Source organism: Bubalus kerabau, chromosome 1 (genome assembly GCF_029407905.1).
Source record: "Bubalus kerabau isolate K-KA32 ecotype Philippines breed swamp buffalo chromosome 1, PCC_UOA_SB_1v2, whole genome shotgun sequence".
Classification (NCBI taxonomy): domain Eukaryota; kingdom Metazoa; phylum Chordata; class Mammalia; order Artiodactyla; family Bovidae; genus Bubalus; species Bubalus kerabau.
Window position 1 is genome coordinate 78,775,538 of NC_073624.1, and position 22,286 is coordinate 78,797,823.

Sequence of the window (22,286 nt, forward strand, 5' to 3'; positions counted from 1 at the left end):
GACATTGAATACTTAATTTTAGGCAAAATTTTGTTAGTGTATCTTTGTTTCAATCATAGACACCTGTTGAAGGATTTTTGAAAACAAATGCTAAATACTTTATTTCCAAAATATGAGATGTTAACTTTTTCAGGAAGCTCATAAGATGGTGAGAGAAGCAAATGTCAAGCAGGCAACAGCAGAAAAACAGCTAAAAGAAGCACAAGGAAAAGTAAGTTTTTGCTGCTTTTAATAGGATAAAGAAACTAGTAATTACAGTTTGAAAAATACCTTGACATTTATTGGATTTGTTCTGATTATAAAAGTACTGCTTACTTTAGAAGATTTTTAAAACTATAAGACACTATAAAGAAGTAAATGTGACATTCCCTGTTTAAATAAAAATTCTACATGATAGAAAAGAAAAAGAAAAAGAAAAAAAAATAAAGAAGAAAATAGCTACTACATAGATATAATTAATAGTGAACATTTAGTGTACATTTATATTAGAAGCAAATGATTTAAAGCTTTGTGAATCACACATATTGTCAAAAGGATTATATAATTACATTTTAAAGTCAATTATTTTTTAATTCACTAAAAAATCCACTGAAATGTTACTAGATTTTACTATTTTAGAAATGAACTGCACCTAATCATAAGCTATTTTTAAATATGAAGATTCTGAAAATTTGCATCCATTCAGTCGCTCAGTCGTGTCCGACTCTTTGTGACCCCATGTACGACAGCACGCCAGGCTTCCCTGTCTATCACCAACTCCTGGAGCGTGCTCAAACTCATGTCCATTGAGTTGGTGATGTCTACAGCCGTACCACCCTGAATGCACCTGATCTCATCTGAAAATCCACATAGTGAAATGTTAAACATTTTGATAATTTTAAAATTTTCATCTGACATTGTGAATAGCAGCTGAATCCAGACTGTATGGGAATATCAAAAAACTGATTAAAAATAAAAAGCCCTCCCAAAAAACCCATTTAGTTTACTTTCCTTTTATTACTCCACAGGAAATACACATTAAACTTATGTTTCATCTCTGAAAGTTACCAAATTGTTAACATTTAGCTGCATCTGTCATAAAACATATTCAGTATATGTGACTGTGTTGATTTCTTTTCAAGATTGATGTACTCCAAGCTGAAGTAGCTGCATTGAAGACACTTGTATTGTCCAGTTCTCCAACATCACCTACACAAGAGTCTCTGCCAGGTGGAAAGGCACATTTTAAAAAGGGGCATACAAGAAATAAAAGTACAAGCAGTGCTATGAGTGGCAGTCACCAGGACCTCAGTGTGATACAGCCAATTGTAAAAGACTGCAAAGAGGTAACTCGTCCAGGACTGTCCCCTCTGACTCTGTTGATACTTAGTAATTCTCATCACTGAGGTGTTGGTTATGATTTTTGCCAGCAAAACTTTTAATACAAAATATTCAGTATTAAGATGGGGGAGGCTTTGTCTAGAGCTGGCTGCTTTCAGGGATTCTTCAGTTCCCTTCTCTACCTGGCTGACCTTGGAGTATCTGCTGGAAACTTGGTAAGTTTCTTAATCTCGATATTTCATTTAGGGAGCAAACTGTCGTGTGTTGTATAAAGGAGAGTGGGTGACTTTAATGATCTGGCTAGTCAAGATTTATTGCTTGCATGCTCCAGCAAAATATGAACATAAGAAATATATGAAAATATTGGGTGATTTTCTTGAAGAACAGTGCGTTGTTTTTACTTAAATTCTGGGAGAAACAATTTTATATCAGTAAGGTAGTCCTGGAGTTAATTCAGATAATTAAGCAACAAAAAATAGAACTGATGGTAAGCTTATAATTTTATAAGGTATGTTATGAGGATAGCTGGGATAATGTGCTAATATTTTGAGCTGTTTTGAGTAAAAATTGTGTAATTGTAAAATAGTTTTTACTTACATGTGATAAGAAAGCATGTCCAAAGGGATTGATCACTAATTAACAAGCAGCCTTCTCCCATTTTTTTTCTTGAAAGTTGTATTTTACATTGTCGAATTCAAGTCTCTCATTAATCTTGAAGAAGCTGTGCTTGTTTAGATTTTTACATAGAAGCCAGGAGTTTATTGAATTGAATAACCAGGGTTGTTGCTCATTTTAATTGAATTGTATATTGTTTAGTTATTCATAAGAAAAAAAGATGCTGGTGGGAGAGAAGTTCAATACTTGGTTAAATCTGAATGTGATGAAATTAAAATTCACATTGGTTTCTGTTAAATATTTAAACATTTTTAGTCATAACTTTAATTCTGATTTCTTTCAGTATTGATAGCATTTTTAATTGCTTGGTATAACTTGTATTTTTGCTGTGGTTTCTCAGTGTGTGTAATTATGTACCCTTTTCTCCCTGTTTTTTTACACTAAGAAAATTTAGATGTTTCTCGTGGAATGTTATAAAGTTTTGTATTTATGAAATTCCTTAAAATATGCATATAGGTGGCATATAACATTTTGCTTTCTGGCTATATCTTGTATTGTACTATTTTGTGTAAAACTTGTCAAAATGTTTTATCAAAGGAAACACATAAGTTTGACCTGTGTAAATCTTAGATATAACAGTTGGACAGAAAATGGAATATGTCCATGTTTCTATAGAAAATGTGATGGGGCATTCAGTCATGACTGTACAGTGTCTCTTCTGCAATCACTGAGAACACGTGCCATGCATGCACACAGTTAGGCGAGGCTTTGAGATCAAGTCACTCAAATGTGAACTTTTACTGGCTTCTTGCTTGGTAACCTTGGTCAAGTTATTTTATCTCTCTAAACTCTAGTTTTCTTATCTATAAATGGAGGTTATAATATCTATCTTGCCCAGCTTTGAGGATTAAATGTTTGTGAAGTGCTTATTACTATAGTTCCTGACAGAGTCAGCTCTTAATAAGTAGTTTAAATTATTGCCTTTCAATTAGAATCTTTTCTCAGAACACTACTTACCCACTTTGGGTTTTATATCCATCAAAGGGTAGACTTTACAAAGAAAATTAATTTGAAAATGTATTACTTATCTGCTAATAATTTTATCCTTTTGCCTTTAGCTTTGATTCAAGGAATTTATGGATTGGGATGAAAAAAATTCACATTGAGATTGCTATTATACACCTTAGAGGAAAGTCTCTAGGAAAGCTGGGGTACAGCCAGTCTTTGGTTACTTTCACATAGACATACACGCAATCTGAGCTGTCCTGGAGGCCGCAGGTTTGGTTACTCTCACATAGACTACACGCACGTCTGAGCTGTGCTGGAGGCCACAGGTTTGGTTGCTCTCACATAGACTACACGCAATCTGAGCTGTCCTGGAGGCCGCAGGTTTGGTTACTCTCACACAGACTACACGCACGTCTGAGCTGTGCTGGAGGCCGCAGGTTTGGTTACTCTCACGTAGACTACACGCACGTCTGAGCTGTGCTGGAGGCCGCAGGTGCAGTCAGTGTTTCATTCACAGGGCGTCTAGTGCTTCTGGACAGGAGCGGCTTAGAGTTGTGGGCGGCTGAGGGACACTGCTCTGTGTTTGGGTGGCTGGGGGCTGGCTGGACCTTTATATGCTGATGGGCAGTATTGAGCTGGGCTGGGGGAATCCAAAGAGAAGAATACTTGGGAAAAATTATTAAATTGGAAGGAAAGAGAAGAGACAACTGGAAGAGTGAATAGGAAGGCTGGTGCCAGCTGGATTATTGGTAATTCAGATGGGAGATACTAGATGTTGAAATGGCAAAAAAATCTAAATGAATGTTGTATATTTGAGATAGTCAATTTAGGAGGCTGTGTGTGTGTGCTGCTTTTAGTTTTGCAGCTTATAGAGTAAAAATTTTGAAAATTCTGAAAATAGCTGAACAGGTGGTGTCACTTTTGACCCCAAAATAGATTTCACAATTTGGTCAGCCTCTATTTGTTTAAACACTTGTTTTAATTAACTTGGCTCCAAATTGTTTGTTTTCAGAAAACTTTTGTATTCAGAACAGTGTGCACCTGTGTCTTAAGAAGAACTCCAATATTAGTGTTACACTCTTTTTGGTGGGTAGTGGGTAGGTAATGGTAGTGATCTTTGACACTGTAGTGATTACATTGAAAAGCACCCCCTAGTTATTTGGGAGTTTGGATTGTTTTTTAAAAAGAATGAAATATTGCCATTTGTGGCAACATAAATGGACCTAGAGAGTATCATACTCACTGAAGATGTCAGAAAGAAAAACACAAATATGATCACTTACATGTGAAATCCTAAAAAAGGTACAAATGAATTTATTTACAAAACAGAAACAGACTCACAGACATAGAAGGGATCTTATGGTTGCCAAAAGGGAAAGGCTGAGAGAGGGATAAGTTAGAAGTATGAGATTAACAGATATACACCACTGTATATAAAATAAGCCAAGAATTTACTGTAAAGTACAGGGAACCATGGGCTTCTCTGGTGGCTCAGTGGGGAAGATCTTGCCTGCCAGTGCAGGAGAGGCAGGTTCAATCCCTGGGTGGGGAAGATTGCCTGGAGAAGGAAATGGCAATCCACTCCAGTATTCTTGCCTGGGAAAATCTCATGGACAGAGGAACCTGGCAAGCTACACTCCAGGGGGTTACTAAAGAGTTGGACATGACTTAGCAGCTAAAACAACAACAGGGAACTATATTCAATACCTTATAATAATCTATAATGGAAAGAATTTGAAAAAAAATGTTTAATTGAATCACTTTGCTATATACCTGAAACAAACAATATTGTAAATCAGCTATACTTCAATTAAAAAATTGCTATCCTGTATTATAACTAATCAAGAATGGTTCAATTGTTATTTTAAATAAAGAATATTTGTTTTTTGGTAATATATTAATTAGGTTTTGGTTTTATAAAGTGATTTTTTGTTTGTACTTTTTAAAAAGTTATTTTATGTTTTCTTTTGTCAGGCTGACTTATCCCTGTATAATGAATTCAGATCTTGGAAGGATGAGCCCACAATGGACAGAACCTGTCCTTTCTTAGACAAAATCTATCAGGAAGATATCTTTCCTTGTTTAACCTTCTCAAAAAGTGAGGTAATTTTAAAAAAAACTTTAATAGAAATGCATTAGAGTTGTTCCTATACCTTTTACTTAGACATGTTACATATTTTACTATCTATTACACAGATAATTTATAAAATGTCATGTTTTACCATTTTCTCCATTCCATATTAGGATCATAATAATTTCTTGGCATTCGCTTACTGAGCCTTCTTCCTTATTTGAGCAGATGATCACTCACACTGCAGTGTGTTTTGCACTGGAGTGAAGTATTAAGTATGTTAAGGGGGTAGGGCTTATTTCTTAACTTTTAGTCCAAGAGTCAGTGTAAAGGAATTTCTGTATACTTCAAGCTGTTTGTTTGGTTTATCCATATGTGATTTTAAAACTCCTGTTTAGTTCCTTCATCGTTAAAACAGGTGAAAAAATGCCTTCCTTGCCTGTGTCTCAGGGTTGTTAAGACAAAACGAAGTCAGTTAAGTAGATAGAAAAACTTCCCTGGTGGCTCAGACGGTAAAGCATCTGCCTGCAATGCAGGAGACCCAGGTTCTATCCCTGGGTTGGGAAGATCCCTTAGAAAAGGGAAGACTACGCACTCCAGTATTCTTGCCTGGAGAACTCCATGGACAGAGGAGCCTGGTGGGCTACAGTCCATGGAGCTTCAAAGAGTCGGACATGACTGTGTGACTAACACTTGGACACTTTCAAGTAGACAGAAAACCTTAAAACACTGTGCAAATGTAAGGTCATAATTTTAATTTGTTCTTACACGTGGAAGGTTTGTCTACAAATATCCAGTCAATAAATGTTTTAAGAAAGTTAATCCTCAGAGTCTTTAGAGAATTTAATTACAACACTACTTGTAAGGAGAAGAGGAAGAATAAAATGCTTTTGATATATAGCTGTTAGTCATTATGGCTCTGGCCCTAATTTTAGGTAGATTGCCACGTATAAGTAATCTTGCCAGAATAAAGTAGTTTGCCCATTTCATCAATTGTTTATCAGTTATTACTGTCTCCATCTGGGCATTTAATATTTGATAATTCATTTAATTCTTTTGTATACTTGTGCACATAAATACAGTTGGTGTATTTATGTGATCATTAAATATATAGTTCTGTTTAATATATATTGCTCTATTATGATGATCAGTATTAAAAAATAATGCATACATTTAGTAAAATCAAGCATTAAGATATTCATTTTGAAGTGACTTTAGTAGTGGATGTTAATTGTGGATAAGGGGTGATCTGGAATTAATGTCTTTAATTTCCTTCCAGAAAATGAGAAAAGTTATTTAGCTGTAACTGAATCACTTTTCATAACAATATTGGAGTTATAAAAGAATTCAAACCAAGCTTATGTGGTTTCTTTCTTTTTCATTAGCTAGGGGAACTTGGGGAAAAATAATTTTTAAACATTAGTTTACTGTGAACTAGAATTTTTACATTTTCCTGTCAGCATCTAATATTTTTCTGTGTTCTGTGAAGTTGGCTTCAGCTGTTCTGGAGGCTGTGGAGAACAACACTTTAAGCATTGAACCAGTGGGATTACAACCTGTTCGATTCGTGAAAGCATCTGCAGTTGAATGCGGAGGACCAAAGTATGTTTTCACAATCATGTCTTGTGGAAGAATACTGAGTTTTAAAAATTTTATGTGTTGTAGTTACTCTAATTTTTTCTGGTTTTAAATATGGTTAAATCTGTCGTCAGTTTTCTGTTTAGAGTCTGTGCAGCCCAGAGACCAACCCACAGGCAGTGTGGGGATTTCAGATGTATCGTCAGTGGAGAGCTCTTTAATTACAGACCTGTACGTGGGATCCAGGTAGATCAGGTGTCAGAAACTTTTTTTGTAAACCACATATTGTAATCCATTACCTGATTATGAAATCTCTTTAATGGGTCATAAGCAGATTTTTTGTTGTTGTTGTACTTTTCATGTTCTGGGCTTTTGTATAAAATATTTCTTCTTGAAGTTTGCTTCAAAAATAATTTGAAAAGACAGTGAATTAGACCAGGTCTTACCAAGCATGAAAACAGGGTACCAAAAGACTTGGCTAGTACTTTTCTTCAGTACTCTCATCGTAAAGCTTTCTCACTTTGGTAAAGAAACATTTCTGTCTTCATGTGTAAGAAATATTTGACAGTTGTGTACCTTCAGGGGTGACTCCACATTTCATAGCAGAACAAGCCTTTTTCCAACCAGTTCTGGGAGGAAAAGATTGAAACCAAGCAGTACCTAAAACCTTTGGGACAGCTGTTTAAAAGGTGACTTTGAAAGATTTAGGGGAAGTGGCTTAGTTGGTTAAAAACTAGATCAGTATAAGGGGACTGAAGAGCCTAGGAGAGCTCATGTGCGTGCATGCTAAGTCACTCAGTTGTGTCCCAGTCTCTGCCACCCCATGGACCATATAGCCTGCCAGGCTCCTCTGTCCATGGGATTCTCCAGGCAAGAAGACTGGAATGTGTTGTTATACCCTCATCCAGGGGATCTTCCCCACCCAGGGATCGAACCCACATCTCTTATGTCTCCTTCAGGTTCTTTACCACTAGCATCACCTGGGAGGCCCAAGAGAGCTCCTAGCTAGCAACAATTGAATCCTGTCAGGCAGGCTATTTGAAGGCAGAAGAGGAAACAGCTGGTTGAGATTAACTGCTAGGTCTGTTAAAACCAGTTGTGGGAGTTGTGTTGTTCTTCCTGTTTCCTGTTATGCACATTGCACTCTCAGCAGGATCAATCAGTGCTGGTATTTGGGTAACTTATTTTTTTAGTCCTGTGTTTGTTCATGAGCGGCAAGTCTGTCTACCTAGAGTTGTGTCCTGTTTTACACTCCCATGCAACCCACTCTTGCCTGGAAAATCCCATGGACGGAGGAGCCTGGTGGGCTGCAGTCCATGAGGTCGCTAAGAGTTGGACACGACTGAAGCGACTTAGCAGCAGCAGCCACACTTGTAGTATGATGGCGTCTGAATTTTGGGGAAGAGATTTACATTCCTAAATTCTACTCATCAACAAACTCCTGGGTAATTTTATCCTGATTGTTAACGATAGCAGTTTTTGTAGTTCTAAGTTCTGTGTTATACCTTATTTTACAAATAGCAGTTTTTATTGTAGGATTTTAAATTTATGGTTGCATTGTATCTATCCCACATATTAAATGTGCAGTATCATCAAATGAAATCTATTACAGTAGATTTTTACAATATTTTAGGAAAATAATTATACTGAATGAAAGTGAAAGTCACTCAATCATGTCCACCTGTTTGTGACCCCATGGACTATACAGTCCATGGAATTCTCCAGGCCAGGATACTCTAGTGGGTAGCCTTTCCCTTCTCCAGGGGATCTTACCAACCCAGGGATCAAATCCAGGTCTGCATTGCAGGTGGATTCTTTACCAGATGAGCCACAAGGGAAGCCCAAGAATTCTGGAGTGGGTAGCCTGTCCCTTCTCCTGCGGATCTTCCCAACCCAGGAATCAAAGGGGGTCTCCTGCATTGCAGGTGGATTCTTTACCAACTGAGCTATTTAGGGAACAATTAAGGGTATTGTGCTTGTGGAAATGGGGCCAGAAGCCAAGATATTTGCAGTGCATATTGTGTGGAGAAAACCAAAGGAAAATGTTGTCCTTTTTTTTTTTTAAATGAAACGTGAAGTATGGCCCCGGCTAAGGCTCTTGTGGATAAGATTGTCAAGACAGTCACTAAGTGAATGGCATAGTGCTCTGGGAATTTTGTGGAAGGCAAAGTCATTCCACTGGTGGTGATCAGAACTATTATTAGAGGGGCGTGGGTTTGATCTGAGTTTTAGAAGTGTGGGTGGAATTTGGATAACAAAGACTGAAGAAGGAAACAAGGTAACTGCGTTCAGTGGATGATGAGTGTATGGGGAGGAAAGATGTGTAAAGAAAGGAGTTAGAGGTGACTGGATGGGTGATGTGAACTTTTGGAAGTTAATAGGGCTCTGGTTTACAAGATGATAGATGCAGACTTAGACACGTTGACATTCTTGAGTGAAAATGGCAAGCAAGGATTTGAAATCTTGGGACTAGAGCTATTGAGATACTGAGATATGGTTTTTTTTTTTTTTAATCGGAATTAGAGGTCAGAAGACTTAGCGTTGAATTCTAGCTCTAATAAAAATATATTAGCTTCAGAAATGAGATAACTTAAACACTTTATTATTCTAAAAGTTGATATTAAAACCATTTTACCTGAGTCATTTGAAAGTTAGAAAAATGGTAGACAGATATATGTCTGCTTCCAGAAGAGCAGTGTAAAGGTGATTTTTATCAGTTTGATGGTTACTTTTTTCTCTTGTGTAAATTATGCTTAAAATAGTATAGTTCTAAGGACTTTTAACACTTGTGCCTTAAATTTCTTGGTCGTCCATCCTCAAGCTAGTAGTAGTGCTTTTAAATATTATTATAAATCATTAAAGGCATTTTCTAATAAAGGAACAGTGAGGTGAAATCTCTTTGAAAAGGTAAGAATTCTTCTGTGATTTGAATGGCCAAAATTATTCTCTTTTAAGTAATCATTTGTTGTGTGTTTGCTTAATATGGAGCCACATTCATTTCATATTTCTCATGTATAGCTGAAAATTCAACATCTAGTTAATACATTTTTCTTTATGACTTATAATGTCCTATAAAATGCTGTTGGCCACTTTATTTTACTTTAGAGCTACACTAAGTTTGCATTGAGAAGAAGTGGTAGCTGTCTTTAGTCAAGCTTCTAATTTAGCAGGGTGACAGCTGGGCTTCTTTGAGTCCAACCTGATTTTGTTGAGCAAGTAGAGTGACAGGTGGCCTTCACTTAACCAGCAACCACTGAATGTCTGCTCTCTGCCAGGCGGATACTTATTGTCAGGCATTTAAAGATGAATACAGTACATTCCCTGCTCTCAAGAGGCTTTCACCCTATCGTAGCCTGAAAACCGTCATACATGTTGTAGTATGCAAAGAAGAAGGTCTGTATGTCTAAATGTAGTATGTACTCTTTGTGTAATTGTAATTGTTAAGATGCAGTGTATTTGTGAGGTATCTTATTCCTTTGTATTTCTTAGGCCTAGGTGCCATGTTAAATGCATATACACCAACCCAACACACCAAAAAGTATCCCATCTGGAAACTGTTGTCCTGCAGGGTATCAGTAGCATGTTTTGAGACTTGAACAGTTACTTTTAAGTTTTTTTCAACTAAGACAGAAGTTGAAGTCCCAGTGGAAAGCTGTGACCTGCCCTGCAGCTGATTACTTATTTGTAACTTTGTTCCTGGTTAGGACATATATTGGAGAAGGAAATGGCAACCCACTCCAGTACCCTTGCCTGGAAAATCCCATGGACGTAGGAGCTGGTAGGCTACAGTCCAAGGGGTCTCAAAGAGTCGGATATGACTGAGTGACTTCACTTCACTTACTTCATACTTTATCACTGAAGAAGGAAATGGCAACCCACTCCAGTATTCTTGCCTGGAGAATCCCATGGACAGGGGATCCTGGCGGGCCATGGTCCATGGGGTCGCAGAGAGTTGGACACGACTGAAGTGACTGAGCAAGGACATATATTAAAACATCTAGCTTTTATTTCTAGAACTGTACTGAATGCTATGCCTGTAAACTTCTACTAGAATGTAAGCCCTAGAGGGTAGGGCTTTTGTCTTTGTCATCTTCACAGAGTGCCTGATACAGGGTAGGTTGTCAAATATTTGTTGTCTGAATGAGTGTGCAACTTGTTCAGAAGGTAGGGGCAAAATGCTTTTAATTTTTTAAAACTAAAATTTATCCTTATTTTACAGAAAATGTGCTCTCACAGGTCAGAGCAAGTCCTGTAAACACAGAATTAAACTAGGGGACTCAAGCAACTACTACTACATTTCTCCTTTTTGCAGATACAGGGTAAGTAATATAACCGTGAATTTTAGTAAAGTTCTCTTTGACATGAAATATTTGACTGTTTAACATTCTTTTCTTTTTGGCCCAGATCACTTCTGTCTGTAACTTTTTCACATACATTCGGTACATTCAGCAGGGACTTGTGAAACAGCAAGATGGTGAGTGTCAATTCATTATAAAATATTTGCATGAAAGTTCAGTAAAAAGTATAGGACATAATAGTAATGCTCAAATAAACATTATTGGTACATTTATATTGAATCTCTTTTATAGGTCTAATGTGTGAAGAATTTGGGAACAAAAGCATCTTTTAAAACATGTTGTATTTAATCCTCAGATTTGCCACATTTTACTCTAATCTTGTGTTTGAAGCAGGATCAGTTTTAACGTTTAAGGAATATATGATAAACCAGATGGTAAATGTGAGAGGAGCATAAAGCCCGTTGAATATACTCCTTAAGAAATAAAACTGAACAAGCTCTAAATGTGATCAGGCTTATTTTAATTAGTGGAGCCCACAAGGCACTAAGCTTTTTCTGTATTTTCTCCTTTCACGTGTGAGTTAATAAAGTAGTTGTGAGGGTAATTCCGAATGGAGTAAAGATCACTGTCTTCTAAATCAACAGAAATGTGTAGATGATATATCCAGAGAGCTAACCTAGTGCCAGGGTGGCAGCATTTTTAATTGTAGTCTTTCATGATCAGTTATGGTTTTATAGTCGATGTCTTAAAAACCAGCCATAGAAACTAACATGACCTGACAGCTCCAAAATATATATTTTTTAATACATATGGTTGTTTTAAAACAGAAATAGCAGATACTGAGCTAGGGACAAGTCCGTGCCAATTTTGTATTTGAAGTTGTGGAGAATTTTCATGTTTATCTTTTCCAGACCCTGAAAATTTTCTTATACTGAAAAACTGGTAAAAGCCTACTGTGTTTTAGTAATGTAAACCAGTGAATGTTAACCCTTTGGAAGAATTAGTTGTGTTGGTAAAAACTTAAATTTAGCATTTTCAAACTCTGGTATATAAAACAGTCATTTGTTTATAATCCCATGTAATTAGGGGTTTTTTTTGGTAATTAGGTTTTAATGCCTAAAATAATAGGGGTGAAACCTGTCTCTAATCAATATTGAATTTAAAAAGGCTGCAGAGCATACAAGCAGTCTTTAAACTGTATAGTACTTTTTATGACTGATAAAAATGCGAAGTCAAGTGGGCCTTAGGGAAGCATCACTATGAACAAAGCTAGTGGAAGTGATGGAATTCTAGTTGCACTATTTCAGATCCTTAAAAATGATGCTATTAAAATGCTGCACTCAATATGCCAGCAAATTTGGAATACTCAGCATTGGCCACAGGACTGGAAAAGGTCAGTCTTCATTCCAGTCCCAAAGAAAGGCAATGCCAAAGAATGCTCAAACTACCACACAATTGCACTCATCACACATGCTAGCAAAATTCTCCAAGCTAGGCTTCAACAGTACATGAACCATGAACTTCCAGATGTTCCAGCTGTATTTAGAAAAGGCAGAGGAACCAGAGATCAAATTGCCAACATCCGCTGGATCATCGAGAAAGCAAGAGAGTTCAAGAAAAACAGCTACTTCTGCTTTATTGACTATGCCAAAATCTTTGACTGTGTGAATCACAACAAACTGTGGAAAATTCTTCATGAGATGGGAATACCAGACCATCTTACCTGCCTCCTGAGAAATCTGTATGCAGGTCAAGAAGCAACAGTTAGAACTGGACATGGAACAACAGACTTGCTTCCAAATTGGAAAAGGCGTACATCAAGGCTGTGTATGGTCACCCTGCTTATTTAACTTATATGCAGAGTACATCATGAGAAATGCTGGGCTGGAAGAAGCACAAGCTGGAGTCAAGATTGCCAGGAGAAATATCAATAAACCTCAGACACGCAGATGATACCACCCTTATGGCAGAAAGCGAAGAACTAAAGAACCTCTTGTTGAAGGTGAAAGAGGAGAGTGAAAAATTTGGCTTAAAATTCAACATTCAAAAAACTAAAATCATGGCATCCAGTCCCATCACTTCATGGCATATAGATGGGGAAACAATGGAAACAGTGACAGACTTTATTTTTTTGGGCTCCAAAAGCACTCCGTCCGGATGGTGACCGCAGCCATGAATTTAAAAGGCGCTTGCTCCTCGGAAGAAAAGCTATGACCAAGCTATGCTGCTAAGTTGCTTCAGTCGTGTCCAACTCTGTGCGACCCCATAGACGGCAGCCCACCAGGCTCCACTGTTCCTGGGATTCTCCAGGCAAGAACACTGGAGTGGGTTGCCATTTCCTTTTCCAATGCATGAAAGTGAAAAGTGGAAGTGAAGTCGCTCAGTTGTGTCCGACTCTTAGCGACCCCATGAACTGCAACCTACCAGGCTCCTCCGTCCATGGGATTTTCCAGGCAAGAGTACTGGAGTGGGGTGCCGCTGCCTTCTCCGACCAAGCTATGACAGCATATTAAAAAGCAGAGACATTACTTTGCTGACAAAGGTCCATCTAGTCAAAGCTATGTTTTTTCCAGTAGTTATGTATGGATGTGAGGGTTGGAGTATAAAGAAAGCTGAGCGCTGAAGAATTGATGCTTTTAAACTGTGGTGTTGGAGAAGACTCTTGAAAGTCCCTTGGACTGCAAGGAGATCCAACCAGTCAATCCTAAAGGAAATCAGTCCTGAATATTCATTGGAAGGACTGATGTTGAAGCTGAAACTCCAATACTTTGGCCACCTGATGTGAAGAACTGACTCATTAGAAGACTCTGATGCTGGGCAAGATTGAAGGCAGGAGGAGAAGGGGACAACAGAGGATGAGCTGGTTGGATGGCATCACTGATTCGATGGACATGAGTCTGAGCAAGCTCCGGGAGTTGGTGATGGACAGGGAATCCTGGTGTGCTCCAGTCCATGGGGTCGCAGAGAGTTGGACACAACTGAGTGACTGAACTGACTTTTTCTGACTTTAATAAAATGGAAATCTTTTTTACTATCTGGTGGTAGGTAATATTATTTAAGCTTAAGAACATGATTTGTGCCAAGTTGTCAAGCATATTTTTTCTCCTTGTTAAAAAAGAGTTTTTGTAGGGACAAATGAAAAGTACTCTACTTTATAGGAAGAAAGGGTCATAAGTGGTAGGGATTGACAGTGATGAAAGTGACGTCTTCTCTGGCTTCTCGTACTCTTTCATTTCACAGTATTTGGTACACATTATATACTGAGGGGGTTTGTAGTAAATTATTATTGATTTTACATTCTGCTTATTATCTGTGCCTTGTGCTGAAAAGGATTTAAGGCAGCTAAATGTAAAGCAGGGTTTCTCAGCCTTGGTTCTGTTACTCTTTTAAGCTGGATAATTCTTTATTGAGAGAGGCTGTCCTGTGCATTGTAGGATGTTTTAGTAGCATCCCTGGGCTTTACTCACTAGATGCGAATAATGAAAAACATTTCCAGACGTTGCCATATGCACACTGGGGGGCAGAATCTCCCTGGTTAAGAACCACTGATCTAAATCAGTCTAATCTGATAATATGTCAGAGGGAGACCTTTTATAATCTAAAACAGAGCCAACTTTCCCCCACTTAATAGAGCGGACTTACAGAAGCAGAGATAATAGAAATTTACAGCTTATCCTCTGAATTTATTTTTTTTTCTAAGTGAGCCGTACACAGAACCTTTCCTTGTCATTACAAAGAATGTTACTAAAGTTCTCTGGACTGTCTCGTGTTTTCTTTTTTTCCTATTTACTCTGTTAGTTTTAATGAAAAGTGAAAAATGGCCAAGATATAGCAAACTAAGCAAGAAGATCCATAAGTGAGATGATAACTCTTGCACAATCGAGCATTGAGAATAGTTACTCAAGAAGGCAGCAACATTGCCAGTTACTCAGGACACTGAAATGTCTACCATGGTAGTCACTGATAATATCTAACAAATTGTGATGGAAAAAGCAGTAAATATATTCATTAATAAAACTGGGATGCTCAGAAGTACATGGAAAAGTTAGTGTGAAACAGTGATAGGATGTTAAGCATTAGGTACATCATTAGAAGTGTCCAGTTGGCATTTCAACTAATCCTAAATTTTCATTGAAACAAAAAATAATTAAGATGATATTTTATGATTTATGTGTCCCTCTTTTCTGTTTGTGTAGTTGACCAAATGTTTTGGGAAGTTATGCAGTTGAGAAAAGAGATGTCATTGGCAAAGCTGGGCTATTTCAAAGAGGAACTCTGATGTTCTGCCTGGGACCATCCATAAACCTCCCTGAAGACCTGGAAAATGGCTGAATATTTTTACGGTTACTTGATATTTATTTCCAAGCAGCGGGTCCAAGACTTTTTCCCTCTTTTGCAGATTATACTAAGAAGTACTGTGATTTCTTTTTAAACTGACCTATGCTGTGTTTGCTTATTCTTTAGTTGAACACACTATAAAGAATTACAGGTGTACTAGTGATTGTAATTTATAGTTGCAAAAAATAGCTAAATAAATAAACGTTAAATTGAGTGTGTTTTTGCTTTCTCTTCTAGCTCTGACATGGTGCGTAGGGTCATTTGAATTTGAACTTTAATTTTCAAACTGCAGCAGCCTATGAAGGACAAGGAAGAAGGCTAAGTGGACAGGATCACCTTCCTCCCCCCACACCCACTAGAATGACTATTTTTGTCTGTTTTTTATGTTAGGATTAAAAGAAAAGACTTTATTTAAAGAAAGACTTCTTCTGAAAAGAAAGTTATCTGTTTTAATCATTCGGTTCTAATTTAAAGAATCCCATTGTTGTGGTGATTAATTTAAATATATCAGATAGAAGACAGTCACATTTTATCCTAGAGATGCATTCTTTTGGCATCTTGATGTGATGCATCTGTACTTTATATTCGTTGAGCTCTGAGTAATCACTGAAAGGACATAAAGATAATATGATGTGTCCTCCAGGGAGTTGTAAGGGATGTGGATTGAAAGAGTGATACCTGCAAAGGATAGACTGATCATTGAACCTCTTGATTTATAAATTCAAATTATAAAACAAATTGTATGGAGAAACTAAGAGTAAATAGTTTCATGATGCATGCATGCATGCTAAGTCACGTTAGTCGTGTCTGACTCCTTCCTTGTGACTCCGTGGACCATAGTCTACCAGGCTCCTCTGTCCATGGAGTTCTCCAGGCAAGAATACTGGAGTTTCTTTGCCCTCCTCCAGGGGGTGCTCCTGACCCAAGGATCAAACATGCGTCTCTTACATCTCCTGCATACAGTAAGTACAGAAAATCAAAAAGAAACAAGAAACTACTTTAGTGTCTCCATCTAGTGAAAGCCACTCCATATTTTTGAAGAATAGGTTTTCAGATATTTTCTACCTACATATATACATTTCTGAAACAAAAAGTAGACTTTTTTTTTACTTAAATATTCTACAAAGCTTAATCACTGTAAGGTTTTGATTTTAGGATGTTCATTTCAGTTCAGTCGCTCAGTCGTGTCCGACTCTTTGCAGCCCCATGAATCGCAGCATGCCAGGCCTCCCTGTCCATCACCAACTCCCAGAGTCCACTCAAACTCACATCCATCGAGTCAGTGATGCCATCCAGACATCTCATCCTCTGTCGTCCCCTTCTTCTCCTGCCCCCAATCCCTCCCAGCATCAGAGTCTTTTCCAATGAGTTAACTCTTCTCATGAGGTGGCCAAAGTACTGGAGTTAGCTAATTAATTGTGTTTGGAGATTACTGTTCCCAGCTCAAGAATATGAAATTGAAAATGAAATTTGAAACTAGAATTTGATAACTTGAGTTATAACTAGAGTAACTTGATAGTTACTCTAATGTGAGGACATAATAAACATGCTCTCAGACTTTGAAAGCTTCAGAAGATTTTTCCACCCAAAGATGCAAATTAAAAACACTTTTGAAGAAAATACTAAAAAGAGAAACAAATCCAGGAGATGCTTGAGATTTGAGAGGAAACGTGATAGCTTATTGATAACTTAAAAAGAATTAAAAAACAAAGGTAAAGAAAAACATTAAATTTCAAGTATATTCATAACAATTTAGAACTGAAATTCTTTATCAACACAGTTGGAATGGGAGGAGACTAGAGAATATGGGGATATATTAAAGTTCTCATCTTGTTAGATGAAAGATGGAGATATCAGTTAAAAGTGAAAGGCCAAAAAAAGACCAAGTAGAGAACCAAACAGTATGATATGGAAATAAAAGGTAAGATGAGATAAACTCACTAGTGAAAAGATAATCAAATTGGATTAAAATACATGATACTAAACAAAACATAAGGACATGGAAAAGTTAGAATAAAAGAAGGAGAAAACATAATCAGGAAAATACTAAAAGAAAGCTAGTGTGATTATACAGCAAAACAGATGTCATTAAAACAAAAGCATTATTATAAATAGAGGTTCTAGATAAAGCTAAAAATTTAGTGCACTGAGAAGACTTAATGAGAAAATAGAAATGATAGAAATTTAAAAATACTAAGAGCTAACTAATAATATCAGAACCTACAGTGATGCAGAGAAAGGCTTCAAGGAAAAGTTTATAATGAGTTAGGTGTCCTGTTAAACTATACAAGAACAGGATAAAAGAGATAAGAGCAGAAATAGAATGCAGTAGAGGGTCATCAAAGCCATTGAGTCTTTGAAAAGAGGAACAAAACACAAATTTCTAGCAAGTTATACTGAAGAAAAAAAAATAGAAAATGTCAAATAACCCATATTGGGAATGAAAAGGTATATGTCACATTAAAAGTGGAAATGTTAAGTAGGTATTGGAAGCTGTTGTTGTTTTAGTCGCTGAGTCATGTCTGACTCTTTGCAACCCTAAGAACTGTAGCTCACCAGGCTCCTCTGTCCATGGGATTTCCCAGGTAGGAATACCAGAGTAGGTTGCCATTTCCTTCTCCAGGAGATATTCTGACCCAGGGATCAAACCCACGTCTCCTGTGTTGCTGCTGCTGCTAAGTTGCTTCAGTTGTGTCCAACTCTGCGCGACCTCATAGACGGCAGCCCACTAGGCTCTTCTGTCCCTGGGATTCTCCAGGCAAGAACACTGGCGTGGGTTGCCATTTCCTTCTCCGATACATAAAAGTGAAAGGTGAAAGTGAAGTCACTCAGTCGTGCCTGACTCTTAGTGACCCCATGGACTGCAGCCTACCAGGCTCCTCTGTCCATGGGATTTTCCAGGCAAGAGTACTGGAGTGGGGTGCCATTGCCTTCTCTGCTCCTGTGTTGCAGACAGGTTCTTTACTACTGAGCCACCGGGGAAGCCTATACTGGATATACAGGTCTAAATTCAGTGGTAAGTTCAGATCTGGAGATAAGTTTGGGTGTAGTTAGCCATGAGAGCTTTGGGGATACTTGGGAGTTAGAGAAATATGGCGCTGAGCCCTGAGTTACTATGACAGGTAGAGGAAAAGCCTGGAAGAAGACTGACTACAGAGGAGCTAATTAGAATAACAGGCAAAGGAGAGGGAAGATTAGGGTGCTAATCAATGACTTACATTCATGAGAGTATTTCTACCCAAAATTTAATTGCCCTGATTACCAATTCTGAAAAAAGATTTTTTTGATAAGTAAGGTCAGAACTGGGGAGAGAGCTTAGCCCAGTGAAGAGAACTCTGGGTTGGGAGTTGCTCAGAAGACCTATATTCTGGTCCAGGCTTGAGTCCGCAAAAACTGGAAAGTTAGGCAGGTGGCCACTCCTCTCTGGCCTCCTCTGTAAAGCTGGATCAGGTGTTCTCCATGGTTTCTCCCAGCTCTAACAGCCCACAACCTTTAACTAAACATCTACACTGAAAGAATAAAGATTTTGTTCAGTCCTGAAAGGAACTTGCAACCACCTACTTACCCATTTCCACCAGCACCACCTTGTGACTCCTGTGTATTTTTGTTTCATGCACCCAGAGTCTAAAATGGGTCTGATTTTGTTCAGCTTTTATTTTCAAAGATTTTCTTCATTGGATTTTTCCCTACATAGATTTCCCCCCCATATGATACAACGTTTAAAACAAAGAGAGCTGATTCATTTTTCTGTACAGTAGAAACTAACATGACATTGTAAAGCAACTATACTCCAATAAAAATTAAAAACCAGAGTCCAAAGCAGTATGAATTTGTTTGTACTAGAAGATGATTTTTTATTTTCCTCATGGGATGCCATGCATCTTTTTTTTTTTTTTTTTTTTTTTTTTTTTTTTTTTTTTATTTTATTTATTTATTTTTTTTTAATTTTATTTTATTTTTAAACTTTACATAACTGTATTAGATTTGCCAAATATCAAAATGAATCCGCCACAGGTTTACATGTGTTCCCCATCCTGAACCCTCCTCCCTCCTCCCTCCCCATTCCATCCCTCTGGGTCGTCCCAGTGCACCAGCCCCAAGCATCCAGTATCGTGCATCGAACCTGGACTGGCAACTCATTTCATACATGATATTTTACATGTTTCAATGCCATTCTCCCAAATCTTCCCACCCTCTCCCTCTCCCACAGAGTCCATAAGACTGTTCTATACATCAGTGTCTCTTTTGCTGTCTCGTATTCAGGGTTATTGTTACCATCTTTCTAAAATCCATATATATGCGTTAGTATACTGTATTGGTGTTTTTCTTTCTGGCTTACTTCACTCTGTATAATAGGCTCCAGTTTCATCCACCTCATTAGAACTGATTCAAATGTATTCTTTTTAATGGCTGAATAATACTCCATTGTGTATATGTACCACAGCTTTCTTATCCATTCATCTGCTGATGGACATCTAGGTTGCTTCCATGTCCTGGCTATTATAAACAGTGCTGCGATGAACATTGGGGTACTCGTGTCTCTTTCCCTTCTGGTTTTCTCAGTGTGTATGCCCAGCAGTGGGATTGCTGGATCATAAGGCATGTCTATTTCCAGTTTTTTAAGGAATCTCCACACTGTTCTCCATAGTGGCTGTACTAGTTTGCATTCCCACCAACAGTGTAAGAGGGTTCCCTTTTCTCCACACCCTCTCCAGCATTTATTACTTGTAGACTTTTGGATTGCAGCCATTCTGACTGGTGTGAAATGGTACCTCATAGTGGTTTTGATTTGCATTTCTCTGATAATGAGTGATGTTGAGCATCTTTTCATGTGTTTGTGAGCCATCTGTATGTCTTCTTTGGAGAAATGTCTATTTAGTTCTTTGGCCCATTTTTTGATTGGGTCATTTATTTTTCTGGAGTTGAGCTGTAGGAGTTGCTTGTATATTCTGGAGATTAGTTGTTTGTCAGTTGCTTCATTTGCTATTATCTTCTCCCATTCTGAAGGCTGTCTTTTCACCTTGCTAATAGTTTCCTTTGATGTGCAGAAGCTTTTAAGGTTAATTAGGTCCCATTTGTTTATTTTTGCTTTTATTTCCAATATTCTGGGAGGTGGGTCATAGAGGATCCTGCTGTGATGTATGTCAGAGAGTGTTTTGCCTATGTTCTCCTCTAGGAGTTTTATAGTTTCTGGTCTTACGTTTAGATCTTTAATCCATTTTGAGTTTATTTTTGTGTATGGTGTTAGAAAGTGTTCTAGTTTCATTCTTTTACAAGTGGTTGACCAGAGTTCCCAGCACCACTTGTTAAAGAGATTGTCTTTAATCCATTGTATATTCTTGCCTCCTTTGTCGAAGATAAGGTGTCCATATGTGCGTGGATTTATCTCTGGGCTTTCTATTTTGTTCCATTGATCTATATTTCTGTCTTTGTGCCAGTACCATACTGTCTTGATAACTGTGGCTTTGTAGTAGAGCCTGAAGTCAGGTAGGTTGATTCCTCCTGTTCCATTCTTCTTTCTCAAGATCGCTTTGGCTATTCGAGGTTTTTTGTTTTTCCATACAAATTGTGAAATTATTTGTTCTAGCTCTGTGAAGAATGCTGTTGGTAGCTTGATAGGGATTGCATTGAATCTATAGATTGCTTTGGGTAGTATACTCATTTTCACTACATTGATTCTTCCAATCCATGAACATGGTATATTTCTCCATCTGTTAGTGTCCTCTTTGATTTCTTTCACCAGTGTTTTATAGTTTTCTATATATAGGTCTTTAGTTTCTTTAGGTAGATATATTCCTAAGTATTTTATTCTTTCCGTTGCAATGGTGAATGGAATTGTTTCCTTAATTTCTCTTTCTGTTTTCTCATTATTAGTGTATAGGAATGCAAGGGATTTCTGTGTGTTGATTTTATATCCTGCAACTTTACTATAGTCATTGATTAGTTCTAGTAATTTTCTGGTGGAGTCTTTAGGGTTTTCTATGTAGAGGATCATGTCATCTGCAAACAGTGAGAGCTTTACTTCTTCTTTTCCAATTTGGATTCCTTTTATTTCTTTTTCTGCTCTGATTGCTGTGGCCAAAACTTCCAAAACTATGTTGAATAGTAATGGTGAAAGTGGGCACCCTTGTCTTGTTCCTGACTTTAGAGGAAATGCTTTCAATTTTTCACCATTGAGGATAATGTTTGCTGTGGGTTTGTCATATATAGCTTTGATTATGTTGAGGTATGTTCCTTCTATTCCTGCTTTCTGGAGAGTTTTTATCATGAATGGATGTTGAATTTTGTCAAAGGCTTTCTCTGCATCTATTGAGATAATCATATGGTTTTTATTTTTCAATTTGTTAATGTGGTGTATTACATTGATTGATTTGCGGATATTGAAGAATCCTTGCATCCCTGGGATAAAGCCCACTTGGTCATGGTGTATGATCTTTTTAATGTGTTGTTGGATTCTGAATAGCTGATTTTCTTGTCTTTGTTGTGTGGACAAAGACCCAGTGTAGTGTCTATAATTGTGTGTAGAACTTCTATAAAGAGAATTCCTCCACACGTTTGTTCATTCATTCATTCACACATCTCTGAGAGTCTTGTATGTATCAGAAGCTGCTGTAGGTGTTGCAGGTACAGTTATGAGCAAGACAGACAAGGTCTCAGTTCTCATGGAGCTCTCAGTAGTGAGAAATGGACAAAAAGACAAATGTTCAAAGATTGGACACGTCCTCTATAATTAAAATGGCATAATGGCTAGAGGGAATGGATGACCACTTCATATTGGGTGGTGTGGAAAGGCCACATTTAGGACTTGGCATTTTTAGGCGGGGCTCTGAGGAGATCCAGTCTTGAGATGGGAAGAGAATAGGGAGAGTATTTTAAAGCTGGTGTTAACCCCTGAGGAAGAAATGAAAAAACGGCAAGGAGAGCTAATGTAAGAGAAAAGTGGAGAAGTGGGCACTCAGACCATGCAGATCTTTGTAAGTCGTGGTTGAAAAGTCAGTTTTCTGTGACAGCTGGTCAGGCTCTAGCTGGCCCTTTTCAACTCAGCTTTTAAATACTGG

General features: G+C 37.7%; 1 protein-coding gene across 4 annotated transcripts in view; it reads left to right on the forward strand.

The window, feature by feature from the left end:
• Positions 1-15,442, forward strand: part of RAB3IP (RAB3A interacting protein) — a 56,117-nt gene extending 40,675 nt beyond the window's left edge. For all 4 annotated transcript variants that reach the window (XM_055580379.1, XM_055580378.1, XM_055580374.1 and 1 more), the window contains 7 exons: positions 134-211; positions 1,122-1,325; positions 4,918-5,046; positions 6,504-6,616; positions 10,812-10,911; positions 10,997-11,066; positions 15,087-15,442. In XM_055580379.1, the coding sequence (XP_055436354.1) occupies positions 134-211; positions 1,122-1,325; positions 4,918-5,046; positions 6,504-6,616; positions 10,812-10,911; positions 10,997-11,066; positions 15,087-15,169 (777 nt within the window). In that variant the 3' untranslated portion in view covers positions 15,170-15,442. The remainder of the gene's footprint in view (positions 1-133; positions 212-1,121; positions 1,326-4,917; positions 5,047-6,503; positions 6,617-10,811; positions 10,912-10,996; positions 11,067-15,086) is intronic.
• The last annotated feature ends 6,844 nt before the right edge of the window (positions 15,443-22,286 follow it).